The sequence below is a fragment of the Numenius arquata genome, chromosome 3 (assembly GCF_964106895.1).
Source record: "Numenius arquata chromosome 3, bNumArq3.hap1.1, whole genome shotgun sequence".
In the NCBI taxonomy this organism is placed as follows: domain Eukaryota; kingdom Metazoa; phylum Chordata; class Aves; order Charadriiformes; family Scolopacidae; genus Numenius; species Numenius arquata.
In genome coordinates this window covers 36,511,096-36,525,419 of record NC_133578.1, presented here as the reverse complement: position 1 = coordinate 36,525,419, position 14,324 = coordinate 36,511,096, and the positions used below count along the sequence as shown (strand labels likewise).

General features: G+C 35.6%; 1 protein-coding gene and 1 long non-coding RNA gene across 2 annotated transcripts in view; one reads left to right on the top strand and one right to left on the bottom strand.

Moving 5' to 3' along the window:
- Nucleotides 1–14,324, bottom strand: part of LOC141463501 (uncharacterized) — a 51,116-nt gene that overhangs the window by 25,672 nt on the left and 11,120 nt on the right. The gene's annotated exons all lie outside the window — the stretch shown is intronic.
- Nucleotides 1–14,324, top strand: part of ITGAV (integrin subunit alpha V) — a 51,702-nt gene that overhangs the window by 31,695 nt on the left and 5,683 nt on the right. Inside the window, exons 18-29 of the mRNA XM_074145949.1 lie at nt 254–391; nt 1,084–1,151; nt 2,330–2,477; nt 3,692–3,784; nt 4,805–4,884; nt 7,059–7,139; nt 8,185–8,290; nt 9,217–9,375; nt 10,796–10,909; nt 12,493–12,606; nt 12,701–12,808; nt 13,863–13,985. Of these exons, the coding sequence (XP_074002050.1) occupies nt 254–391; nt 1,084–1,151; nt 2,330–2,477; nt 3,692–3,784; nt 4,805–4,884; nt 7,059–7,139; nt 8,185–8,290; nt 9,217–9,375; nt 10,796–10,909; nt 12,493–12,606; nt 12,701–12,808; nt 13,863–13,985 (1,332 nt within the window). The remainder of the gene's footprint in view (nt 1–253; nt 392–1,083; nt 1,152–2,329; nt 2,478–3,691; nt 3,785–4,804; nt 4,885–7,058; nt 7,140–8,184; nt 8,291–9,216; nt 9,376–10,795; nt 10,910–12,492; nt 12,607–12,700; nt 12,809–13,862; nt 13,986–14,324) is intronic.

The following is a 14,324-nucleotide window of genomic DNA, read 5'->3' as shown; positions in this document are numbered from 1 at the left end:
AAACAGTACTAAAATCTTCAAAGTTTACACTGCAGGTTATCTGACAAGAGATTTTCTGCTTTGAAAAGAGCTCAGAAGTTTTAATGTTGTTTTGGCTTCCTCGTTCCTACTACAACATGAACAATAAATGAAAATACTGCTCAGTATTGCTCTTGGAATGACTGTTGCCTATAGAGACTTTTGAAGAGTATCTTTTGTTGTTGTTGTTTTCTTCACATCATCTAACTGTAATTCAAATCTTTGGTTTCCTCAGGATGAATCTGAATTTAGAGACAAACTAACTCCCATTACTATTTTTATGGAATATCGTCTGGATTACAGAACAGCTGCAGATGCAACAGGATTGCACCCTATCCTCAACCAGTTCACTCCTGCTAATATGAGCAGACAGGTATCTTCTTACACAATCTGTGATGAGAGAACGCAGAACACATTTTCAGCTTTCAATACTTATGTTCATCTTAGCGCTTCTGAAAAATTAAGATACCAAATATACACCTAGGCTTTAGTCTTTGAATTATGAAAATAATGACCATTGTTGTATGTTTGTCTTTTTTTTTTTTTTTCTTCTATCAGTGTCAAATTTCTTTTTTGACACATTATTCCTTAGTGCTGGACTTCCTTTTCATGCATACTAATTAAGAGTTTTCTGGAAAAAAGCAGTTAAGGGTAGTATTGAAGGTTATTAATCTTGAAGGATTGGAGTGTTTCATCTGTTGCTCCTACTATGCTGCTCTATGTATTTTGTTTATCCTTATGGTTCTCTTAAGGTAATAAACATAATTTTTCTATTTCTGCCCTTAATACAAATGTTTACACTTGTTTGTAAAGAGGATATTGGAGATGCAACTCAAGATGAAGAGATTATTCAAAGTATGGAAAGAGGATTAAGATTGGTAGACATCAGTCCTAGAATTGCAGTGTGGCAGGATTAGGTGCAGTGCCCCCCATATATAACTCATTTATTCTCTAAGGCTAATGAGATGAAGATATCTCATAACCAGCTATTTAGAACATTTTGGAAATGTACGTTAGAACAGATGCAGGCATTATTAAAACAATATGCATTTGATTTTTGCATAGGCACATATTCTGCTGGATTGCGGTGATGATAATATCTGCAAACCTAAGCTGGAGGTTTCTGTAGAAAGGTAAATACATGAGAAAAATATTGCAGGGAAAGTAACTTCCTTACTTGAATTCTAAACTTCAAGAGCTTGTAATATGTTTGGTAAAAGGATGTATTGAAACCAGTAGGACTCCTCGATGTATACAATCTGAAGTCATGCTTATTTGGTTTTTTTTTCTGCTTTGTAACCTAATGTCTTTAGCCATGTAATACAGGGAGAGCACACACCACCTCCCCCCACCCCAGCCCCCACTATAACTACACAGTACTTATTTGTGTGTTTGCTAAGCTGGATACGCATAGCAAGCGTAAACCAGTGTTAGCTGCAATTGTACTACTGTTTCATTATTTAATACTAGATAGATGCACCAAGATGTGAACAGGGATGATTTTATACAGCAAGGGGTGGGCCAAGAGCTCTGTTGTCACATGTATGAAAAGATTTGTTGCTATTGGTAATACCTTTTGTTAAACCTGGAAAAAAGAAACAAGTTTTAACTCATAATTCTTTCATGAGTCTGGGCTCTTTGTGCTTTGGATGCCCAAAAGCCAGTCTTAGTCTATTATCTCTACTCATAAACATCATCTGCTTTTTATGCCCTTAGCGCAGAGCTATAGCATATGCAAGTGTATGTAGGTAGTATGGATCGGGAGCATACTCATTCAAGCAAATGCTTCAGAAACATTTTGCATCAGTGCAGGTACAGCTATGTTTCATTGTAGTTGGTGAAATGAAAATAGATTGTTTGGAAAGATGGTATTTTTGTGTCTAGAACAAATGTATTGCAGAGGTCTTGCCTGTATTCTGTAGTTGAGCCTTCCATCTAGTTTTGTTAGAAACGTATGCTTGTACCTCTGCTAAGCAGGCATGTAGTTCAAAATGTATACAGTGATTTAGCTGTTCGTAGTTGCTAGTTCTTTGTTAAAAAAGGTGTCAGTGGTTTTATGGTTTATTGTGAATTTAATAAAAAAGTTTTTTACAAAACAGCATGTAATATTTGCTCTATTTTTGTAATTGTGGACATGTTTTAATTTTAAACATAGTGTAGAGCTGTCCTGGTATTCCTGAAGCGTAGGTACTCTAGATTTCTCTAATGTCTTTGTGCAATTTCAGAATGTCTCTTGTTTCTGTAAGTTCAACCAGTTCAATACACTTTGAAACCTGAATGCAGAGCCCATTTTTACACTTGTTTTTTGTAGTGACCAGAAGCAGATCTATATTGGTGATGACAATCCCTTGACACTAATTGTCAATGCCCAGAATCAAGGGGAAGGAGCCTATGAAGCAGAACTCTTTGTCATCGTTCCGCCCCAAGCAGATTTCATTGGTGTTGTTCGTAACAACGAGGTAAAATTCCAACTATCTTTCTTTTTTGGGTAGTCATATTTCGGGTGCTTCTATGGAAGTCTGCGGGAGAGGGGCCCATCAGTGGTGTTTTTTATGCCTTGATCTTAAAGAAAAGCACCAAAAAAACTACAAGGTTCTTCCAAGCCCCAAGGCTATATAACACTTGGCTGGATGGTTCCAGTTCAAAAGCCTACTGCTAGCAACAAAGGAGAATCATCTGTGTGATGGAGCTTGACACACAGAGTTTATCTGCTATGAGTCTTTATTTGAACGGTGCCCTCGTAAATGTATTGAAATTTAGACTTAGCATGTCATGTGCTAGGTAAAGAGCTGGGCGCCTGTGAGGCAAAAAGTGATGTTGGGTACTACTGCTCTCCTCCACATAACTGACACCCAAGACTTTCTACATACTTATCCCAACTACACAGAATATTAAAAATTATTTCCTGACTTTCCCTTTTTGTATTATAAAATGTCTGTATAACTTCTGTTTCTTTGAAGGCATGTGGCAATAGTCCAAATTTTGTTTTAGCCCATTATAGCTATATATAAGCAACGTACGTTCAGATTTTCTTCATCCTTGTTTTCATTCAGTAAAATCTATGATCAGTCAATATATATATGAAAGTTGCAGAATGTTAAGGGGAAAACTATTTTCCCCTGATATCGAAGGATTCCATCTTTGATACCACATCCTTCATATACGTTGGACCATGCCTTGGTTTGGTTCTCCAGTTTGCCTCAGCTACTCTAGAGCTTTGTTATGTGACTTTGTCCAAAATCTGATGGCCCCTCTAAGACATCTTTTTGAGTGAGTTACTAAGTGTTCATGTTCTTTTGCCTTCCAATCTTTATTTTCTTGTGGAGAGTTTTAACCCTTGCCTGATTGCCAAAGCTTCTTCACATAAGTTTAAAAGAATCACGTGGAGAAATGCTTTACGTCACAAAAGTCATCAGTGCTACCCAATATAAGAGTATTGCATTTCTCTTTTTATAACCTTGTAAAGAGCATCTATCTCATAACAAAACTATTTGTCTCCAGGTAGACTTTCATATTCAGATTTTATTTAATTTTAGTGCTTGATTGTGTTAGGTCTGAGAAGTTATATTAAAATTAATAGCTCAGCATATCCAGAGTTTTTCTCCAGACTTTCATACAAGTGTCCAGATGTAAAGAGTGACGATTCTTAATATTTCTTTCTGGTTTATTGCAGGCTTTAGCAAGACTGTCATGTGCATTTAAAACAGAGAATCAAACTCGCATGGTAGTTTGTGACCTGGGAAATCCCATGAAAGCAGGAACTAAGGTAAAGTTTGGTTCAACAGGTGTCTGGTAGCGCAAACAGGAGTGCAGCTGGCATTTTTCTTAATCACAGCAGTGTTTGGGCAGGATGTTTACTCACAGGAATTTAAGATTAGATCTCGCTGGCCTTTAGCTGCCCACGTTTCGTTAGTTCAGTGTAATTGGTTTCAACTTATCAGCTAAATTAAAGGCTGAAAGGAGTATTCATGAGTTTTATGATACAACTCAAAAGGCATAGTTCATTAAACAGTGGAATTAATGAATTCTTGTCCCTCATGAGTATTTTTTAGTATATAATACAGATTTAGCTCATAACATCCCTTTATTTTAGTGGAAACCTAATAGTGCTTCTCTCCTTTGCCTAGTTTTGTGAAGTTTGAGAGTTTTGTCTAGTTGAGACCTCTGCACTTCCACCCAATGTAGCTGAAATTGGAAGAATTTAAAAACTATTAGTGGGATTTGGCAGATATTAAGATGATATGACATAGTAAGTCTTATTTTCTGAGGAAATAAAGTGAAAGTCAGTCACAATTATAAGCACTTTGATGGTGCTTTTCTTCGAAGAGACATCTTGTATAGATGAATAAATGCACTTTCCAAAATATTTCAAAGTATATGAAGCTGAATTGTACAGATGTTGGAGCAACTATCATGCACTGACTTAAAACAAACCTTGGGAATTTAATTTAGAACAATTATAGGGTGTTCTATCCTGTGGTACTTTTTGTAACGCATAAGGATGCTCAGTTATGTGTAAAAAATGGCTGAAGCAAGGGGGGTGAGTATGATGTAAACCTTACATTTCTGTTTTGTGGCAGCGATGCATTGGCTGAAATCTACAGAGAGATTTCTAGTCTTTGGTGAACTGGACAAGTTTTATTTGCCAATTCTCTGTGTGTGCTCTCTTTATGACCATCTGCCTCAAGCAATTTTGTTGTAGTATAATAGTATTAGGAAGCTTTTATCGTGTATTTTGTTGTGCTTCCACTGAACCACAGTGATATTTTTTTTTTTTTTTCTAAAGCTATTAGCTGGCCTGCGTTTCAGCGTGCACCAGCAGTCTGAAATGGATACCTCTGTGAAGTTTGACTTGCAAATCCGAAGGTATGGAAATCCATGAGCATGCACTTCACCGGGCGGACAGTATGCTAAGTAAATAGAATGTGAACTGAGCAGTTAGTTTCACTCGGGACTAATTCTCTGGTCTTTGTCTCATCATTGTTTAAAAGATAAACACAACTCTTTAATGAATTACGTTTTCCAAAATAGAGGAAAAAATGTAAGAAAACACGGTTTTATGTTTGGATGCGGTTCCTTTGGCTTTTAGACAGGCCATGGCACAAGTGAAATATTAATAATGAGGAACAAAACCATTTAAAGTGTTTTCAAGAAATACTTTGTATTTTTGTACCTGTGTACTGTTGTGCTCTCCTGACACCTGTGTACTGCCACAGAATGACCTGTGTCTTTGGGTTTCTAGCCCTGTTTTGAAACTGAAGTTTGAACTATGAATTCCTTCTGATGTAAAGCCAGAATTTCAAATTTTATGTATTTTGCAGATGAAAGGTATAAGCCTTTCAGCATAAGGCAATGCATGTGATGGTCTGAGCAGAAGCAATATGCAGTGGGCCATTTAAAATGTTGTACAGTAGCCAGCATAAGAGAGTCTAAAAATTAAACAGAACAAACCAGTAGTATTTCTGTTAATTATAAGACGAGCACAGCACTTCCATATAAATATGATATATAAACATGAATTTATACCTACTGGAGATGATATTTAAGATTTGGAGTTGTGACCAACAGAAATCTCTTTACCCAATACAGTTTTATGTTGCTTAATGGACAGTACAATACAGCTGCTATTTTTCCCCATGGTGGATCAAAAGCTTTTTTTTTTTTCATTTAAGTGTTTCATTTTTTTAATGTAGTGAATAAATTATCATTATCCACATACACATTTTTCATCTACAAGAGTGAAATTTAAGTTAAACCTGCCATTCTGTTTTCGTGATACAGTGGTTTTCTATACTGATCAAAGGCCTTGGCAGCATTAAATATCTCTTTGATCTCACACTGCTGTCTGTTCAATTTTTTCTCTCTTCTCCATCAGCTAGTAAGCTGTGCCAGTGACATGTGACTCCAGTTCTTTGCAGAAAATGATCTTCTGTGGGATGTCTGTTATCTTCCTTAAGCTAACAGCCATCACTAACTACCTTTCACTGGGAGAAAAAACATTCAGGGAGGTCCCTTAATTCATGCTTCTCTTCTAATAAAAGAGAAAGGAAGTTCCTGTAACTTTTTACAGCTTTTATGGAAAGAAATTCCTGCCGTGACTTCTGAATGCAAATACAATGATGCAATTGGACATGGTAATCACAGTTTATAGTGACAAGCATTATCAAGGTACTATCTTGAAAAGGTTTTAAAGATCACACTAGTCTTAAGCTAACAAAGCTGGACTTTCAGAGCTGGTGCAATTTTGAGCAGAACAACTCTAGTCTGTGAAAGAATGAGGTATTTACAGGTCAGGAAGAAAACACTGTTGTTGCATGTGTCTTTTGCTTACAGCAGCAATGAAAAACACTTAGAGGATTTAAGAAGATATTTCTAAAGGACATGGTTAGGTAGACAGAATAATCAGATGCGTCTAAGGAGATCAGGATTCTGTTCCCAGCTCCACTTTGAGGGGTCTAAGGAGTGTTCTTGGTATTTCCTTTCCTCTGTTTAAAGACCAAAGAAATTTTATGTATGAATGACTCTACATGTGTTAGTATTTGTAATCTCTTGTTGTGTCTGAAGTGTAGGAATGAGTTGTTAACCAGTTTAAGAACTGTGAAGAGAGATAGGCAAAAGTAACCCTAGTTTCTGCCTTGGGACTAGCTTGAGGCCAAGAGGTCCCTGAGCAAAACAGACGTCTTAAAGTGTAACTTCAGGCTCTACTAGCTCTATCGTTGACATTATCACACAGTGCTGGCATTCAAATTGTCTCACATGCAGCAGCTAAGGAACAGAGTCAGCATTAGCATTGTCTTTTATCAACTTCTCCCTGCGGAGGGACCTGCAAACTACACTAAGGGTGGGACTGGCATGCGCATAAGTGAGAACTTGATGGAATGTGCTCCTTAGTTTTCAGTAAATCTGCTTTCTACAGTGACTCAGGAATCATGATGTTACAGTTATTTTAAGTGGGTTTTTCTGTTTTCGTTTTGGTTATTTTTTTTTTTTAAATACTTAGTTTATTTCATTTAAGAAATTAACTTTTATTTTCTCTGCAGTTCCAACCTCTATGACAATCTAAGTCCAGTAGCGTTCTATCAGGCTGACCTTGCCATTTCAGCAGCTGTTGAAATTAGAGGGTAAGCATTGATGCTATTTTAATAAACTTCTTTCTCAAATGAGCTTTGCATGTTTGCTTCTTTATAATTCCATAAACTTTCTTTCAGGTCTGTGCAGTTTTTCAGGAAGCCTTAGAGAATATTTAATCATAAAGAAAATATTGTTCTCTCTAGCCACCCTTTGAACTTTCAGATCTTAAGTAATTCTCAACAATTACAAAATGAATTCCAAAAAGGAATGTTGTGCCTCTATTACTAGAGACTTTTTAGGGAAAAAAAAAAATCGCCCCTCATTTTTGCAGTTGCACACATTTCTCCAGATCACTTTCCTCCTCCACAAACTGACCGGGTTGTTACCTGAAAACCCCTGAAAGCTTTTCTAAAACTTAAGTTGGAAATCCTACTGAAGATAAGTTTGCAATGCACTCGCCTTGTTCAGCCTTAAGCATAGTATTAATATTTTAATGGCTTCATTACCTCTGTTACTTCTGCTTACCAAAAATCTATACTTCACACCCGAAAGCTATACAATCTACTTGCTTAGCCATTTAACTTGGATTCCTGAGTCATCATTTTTAAAAATTTCTGCTATATTCATTATTGTGATCTAATTTTGTTAATATTTGAGAGGTGGGGGGATGACACATCTGGAAAGCATTGTTGCACTGTTTTCAGTGCATGCTGAATTATTTTATGACTGTACTGGTAAGTCTCTACATCACCAATATTTCTCATTATTGAAGTATTTCACTCTTCGGGTTTTTTTTTAGATGACATGTATGTATGTATCTTAATGCTGGTAATGGCTTGATAGGTGTTGCAGGATGAATCCAAAGTTTAGGATAAGAGAAAAATGTTCTAAATGCAAGGTTCATCTTTACACATAGAGAAGAAAAGTGAACATTTAATATAAAAGCTACTCAGCCTCTGGTCTTTCTGTTTTTATATACAGAAGATGAAAAATTGGAGATTGTATTATAAGCGTGTTGATTTTTTGAGATGTTCTAGGGAATTACATTTATCATTTCATACTTTATATTAACAACTTGTTTGCTCTCCTGTTTAGTGTGTCGTCTCCTGATCACATATTCCTTCCTATTGCAAATTGGCAGCCGAAGGAGAATCCAGAAACAGAGGATGACATTGGGCCTCTAGTTCAGCATATCTATGAGGTGTGTAATTACTACTAAATTCAATTACACAGTTCTGTGAAAAGAAAGAAATCTTCTGATGTAGCTTCTCTCTAGAGTAAATGATAATTTTTTTTCTTCATTTTGTTCTTGCATGGGAGCAAAGATACGGGTTTTTTTTTAAAGCTGGGTCAATAATTGGTATCTGCAAGAAGGATTGGAATGCCTGCAAATAGCGTGACAGGAGTGGCCAAATAGAAGAGGCTGATTTTGTACATCATTATGCATATTTTATTTTCTAGCCCTTTGAAATCTAGATAAAACATTTGAAGTAGCTTGAACTCAGAAAATTACTCACGGCTGTAAATTATTTAGGATCCTCATTTGTATTCCACCCGTTCTGAATCATTATCGTAAAGCCTTTTGCTTTGAAAAAAATTTAGTATTTAAAATTTCCTTAAAAGAGCGATCACAGCTTTAATCTAGATTGTTTAATTGAACAAAACTTACTGAGAGAGCTGTATGAGGAAGAATAGTTAAAAGTCGTTCTAGAACTTAAAAGACCGCTTATCTTAAAAAAGTTTATGGGTGTAAGTGTCTGTGTCCAGAGTATCTTGGCTGAGACACATACAGTGGCTGTTATTCATGCAATACACTACATGTGTTCTTCCAAGGAAAAAAAAAAAAAAAATCTGTTTCTTCAAGGCAAAAGCCTAATGCCATATAGCTTCTCATAAAAGTAATTTTTATCAAATTACAGAAGTAATTTTAAACTTTGCCTGTTGGGGGACTGAAGTTTAGCTACCATTTTTAGGTAAAGTTGATGCTGTTGCCGTAAGTGGTTGAAGGCAGGGGTAGTGGCAATATCATTTGTGGCTCAAATATAAAATAACATCTATATGCACATTAACAAAGATGGCGGCATTGTTTTTTTTTTTTACATCTGTTAACTTTATTTTCATAATCAGCTGAGAAACAATGGTCCAAGTGCATTCAGCAAAGTGATGATGACTCTGCAGTGGCCTTACAAATATAAAAACTACACACTGTTGTATATTGTTCAGTACGAAATTGATGGTCCTATGAACTGCACTTCTGATATGGAAATTAATCCATTGAAAATTAAGGTAAGCAGGACTTTTCTTTTTGTTTGAGTGGAACGAAGCATGCTTGTTTGTTTTGGAAACACACTCAAAATGCCCAAATCTGTAAGAATATCTAACACACTGAGTTGTCTTCATCTGTTGCTGAGGAACAAGGCTGCATTCTTTGATAGCACCTGTCAATGTATATAGCAGGTAAAATGAAAGATGGACAATAGATTGTCAACCCAAAGATAAATCTGTCTTGTTTCTTTTTGTTTTGTTTTCTTGAAGACTGTACTGTACAAGTTCGAAGTCCAAAGCAATGGAATTGTATTGAATGTGGTCATGAACAAAAATATTCCAGATGCTTCTGGGATGTTTATGTAAATTTTCTGGGGTTTATTTCTTGGGAGAAAATGGCATTGTTTTTTCTATGACTAGCTTATTTAGTTAGGCCCTCGCCCAAATGCCACAGAGGTCAATAAGACTATTGCAGTGGGGCTTATAAGTATGCTATCACTGCCAGCAAAACGTGCAATTTGCAGAGCACAGAGTAGAAGAAACCTCTTTTTTCCTAAGTTGGACTAGACAAAGAAACACCAGAAAAAAACCAGCATGTTTGACTCAGAATAGAGAGCTGAATTCTAAGACAATTTAGAACAAGTAGTAAAAATCAGTATATTAGTTCTAGAAGAATTTAAGCCAATGTATGTATAAAAAGGGAAGATGTGCCACATATAGAAGAACAAAGTATAGTCATGTATCTTTGGTAATCAGAAAGCAACTTTAGTTAATATATGAATAAAAATTTCCTGTGCTTTTGCTATACCATTTGTAAAAATATATTTTTTACAACTATCTTGCTCACTTGTAAGTTTTTTCATATTAATTCATTATGTAGAGGAAAAGCAGCATGGGTCTGCGTAGTCCCATATGTAAATTTGCAATTTTACATAGGGAATTTCTAAGGGATTACTGAAATAATTTATTAAACCTACTGTATACTTTCTTAAACCCCTCCTAAAAAAGTTTTTGTGTATGTCTGGCCATGTGTACACATGTACAGTGGTACGTGGTACATCAGCACCATACTAGTACTATTTTTTCAGAGTTAAAAACTGAAATGTTGAGGAAAAATCTTTACTAAAAGATTGCAAAATTTAATTATTTATTGCATTCCAAGAGTATTTTTTTTCTGTACATGAAAAAGTTTTGTGTTGAAGAAGGATTAAGATACTCAAGGCTCTGTGTTAGATCTCAGTATAGATTTGCATCGGTGATCTAGAAAAGTCAGGAGTAACATTTTAGTTACAACTGTAGGTAAAGCCAAGTTCTGAAGAACAGCAAAGATATAGAGAGAGAAACCCGGTTGGTTATATATTTTCTTGACCTTAACTTTGAAGTCTGCAAGTATCTAAATGTAAGTAGTATTTATTATTTGGGTTTCCTTGGTGTATCCTAGATTTCTACTTCTAAAGATGATGATAAGAATGAAACACTTAGCAGGGAAGATAATCGTGATCATCGTATCAGTCGAAGGGATATAACTGCCATTGAAGGAGATGTGCATACTTTGGTAAGCTTTCAGCATTGATATGTTGATATTTTCATTTTTTAATGGAGAGATGAAAGCTCCATATGATGAAGAATCATTTCAGAAAATCCATGTTCTGTATTTAAACGGTTAACAGACAAAAAAACGCATATGCTCTGGAGCTGGTTTGGTTTGCTTTGGTTTTTCTGTTTTCTCCAATGCGCACCAGTGTTACTCAGGATAGTCAGCCAGTGAGGCATATGCCTACAGTTTTGTGCTGCTGTGTTTTAAGTCCTTAAAAACCAAGTTCAAGTCGGGCACTTCATTCAGCATCAGTTTCCTATACTGTGTTGTTCTCTGAATTTGAAAATCAATACTTTGTGGGAGGTGGGCTGGTAAAATAGGGTAACTGAGAAGCAGCAGGTGAGTGCTACAAATTCCAGTTGATTGCACAACAGGTTTCCTACCTGATCAGTGGATATTCTGTAACCAGACGTGTGGAAAACCCATCCTTTCTAAGCAAGATTGGAAATAATCTGTAATATGAAGTAAATGTATTCCTTTATCACTGTCTTTTTAAGTGCGCTTAGAGAAAAGGACGTATCTCTGCTTTGGGCAAGGCAGGACAGCTGAGAGAAATGCTTGGGAGTTTAGGGTGGACTAAGGCAGGTTAACCCTGATTCCAGAAATGTTTAGGCTCTGGAGAGGACAGAAAAAGGGCTGAGCAAAGAAATTGAAAATAGGATTTAATTTCAGATTTTATGGTGAGAAAAGTTACTTTTAGTTTTTTTAGATATAAGCTGCAAATATTCTTCAGTATCTATAAATGCAGTTCTAAATTTTATTGCTTTTTTGTTGTTTTGTGGTTGGGTTGATTCGGGATTTTTAAAGGCCTTGGATTTTGTCAGATCTTCCCAATGACTTAGCAGGATTTAACCCCAGAGACTAACACCCAGTATTCATAATAATTTCACTAAGTTGTACTTACACTGGCAGATGTACCTACACTGTACAGTGCTTTTATCTATAGTACAGCTAAAATGACAATTATAAAATGAAGCCGTGTTTTGCTCTGCTTTCTTCTTGAAAGTTCTGATGGTTTAGCATCAATATTATATGATGGATATTAATGGAAGAGTGGTTGAGAAAGGCCAGTTGAACTTCTGTAGTCCTAAGTGTACAGCCTCTAGATTAGGTCAGTCGGTCAAGTTTGAAGACTTCCATTGAATGCAATGAAGCATATTTTGTTGGCTCCAAGTGCAGTTAATCGCCATGAGTTTTCCTAGCAAAAAACGTGTGGAGTATGTGATGCGAGTTGATCAGAAAACACCCCCACTCTCCAACATTTTTTCCTAAGTATGTAGGTAAAAGCACATACCTTAAAGTTACTGCCAGCTGTTTCAACTTGGGGATTCAAGTGACACACACAATATTTTTCTGAATGCAAACTTATGGTACACTATAAGTAATTATTCAATACTGTGATTTATTTAATGTATTAGAATGGATTATGGTGCTTTGCCAGGAAAATAGGACAATCAAGTATGTTTCTGAATAAAGTAATGCCATTAATGACTTCTCAAATATTTTCATATTTGCAAAATCCTTCCTATTTTCATATGCAGGGTTGTGGAACTGCTGATTGTTTAAAGATAGTCTGCCAAGTTGGCCACCTGGAAAGGGGAAAAAGTGCAATATTGTATTTAAAATCACGCCTTTGGACCCAAACTTTCATGAATGTGAGTGCCCGTGAATATTCTGTCCATGCTTCTGAAACATAAAAACTAATTTTTGTATCCACATGAAATACTGATTTTGTTTTTTCTTACACAGAAAGAAAATCAGAATCATTCCTATTCTCTCAAATCATCTGCTTCTTTCAGTGTTATAGAGTTCCCTTATAAGAACCTTTCCTTTGAAGATATCCACAATTCTACAGTAGTAAGTCATTTACGTCCAGCTTGAGTTACCATATGTAATTACTTCGAAATTAATACGAAAACAATGATTGTTGAGTACCTTTTTTCGTGGCTTCATGTACTTTTAAGTTTTTTATCAGATATTTGATTCGTATATTAATTTCAGTTCTGCACACACAATTGAGTGTAAAACAAAATTTTTTGTCCTAAAACTAGAGTTAATAATATTTGTAGCTTTAAGGACTTAATTGAAAATGAAAGAAATGAACAGTCCCAATGTTCTTGTTAATGCCATTGTTGTTAGAGAGATATTTTAGTTGAAAATTATCTTCTACTGTAGTCGCACTTAGAGCTTGAATAATGGACCTTTATTACATTATATGAAGTACTATGTGAATGTGGAACAAAAAGACCATCTGTGCCCTAGAGGGTTTCAAAGAGAAAGGAGTCAGGGTGCAAAGAGAAAGGAAGATATAAACCATTTATTTGGGTTGCCAAATTAAAAGTTTTTGGTAAGCACTGTAGTATAAAAGATCTTAAGAAGGGGTTGAAAAGGATTGTGAGTGATTGATTCTTTTAATGTGGTTTCTAATGCCTATTATTAGCTGTTTTTTCTCTCTTAAGCCTTGTGGAATTGATTTTTTGTTTCAGGGAATACTGCCTTTCAAGAAAAAAAAGAAAAGCCCTGAATTATTTTTCTCTTAACTCCCAAATATTTCCAGGTTCCTACAGTTCTACTGAAAATCATCAAGCATTAGAAAATATACGTTGCCATGGTATCACTGGTTGCAAATAAACAAACCCAAACCAAACAAAAAAAAAACCCAAACAAACAAAAAAAAACCCCAAACTCCTGTTTTTATTTAATTTGAAAGCCCTATTAAATTTGAGTCAGTGAAGCCTTTATGTCATTATTAATCTGTAGCTGTTTTCTCATATTGGAGAGAAAAAGAAATTTATGCTCTATTAAGATTATTTTATACACTGTAGAATAAATACGTGCAAGAAAAAATGCATGAATGAACTTGGTGTGTCACTGCTGAGCAAAGTATTGATTTACTGTGTTTCTCTATTAGGTTACTACAAATATTACATGGGGCATTCAACCACAGCCTATGCCTGTGCCAGTGTGGGTTATAATTTTGGCTGTCCTAGCAGGATTATTGCTCTTGGCTGTTCTAGTGTTTGTTATGTACAGGGTAAGTACTGTATTTGGGTTTTTTGTATTGTTTTCTTTTCCCTACTTTTGATGTATTACTTCAAATAGTACCAGCACCTTGCAGAAATACCTTGGTCCCCTAATCATCTGAATCAGTTAAGCTTTTGGAGAACTGTAAAAACGTTTTAGCTTTGTCAGGAAGACATTGGATAAAAGAGAATGTCTGTGAGTTTGTGCTGAATTTCCGTGTTTAATTTTTCAACTGATAGTTTTTGGCTTTGGGGATAAAAAATAATGAAAAGGAGAGTAGGAGGGGAAAAAAAATCAAATAACTAATCAGTTAAGATCTGATCAAGAAGCAAAGAGAAAGAAAGGACGT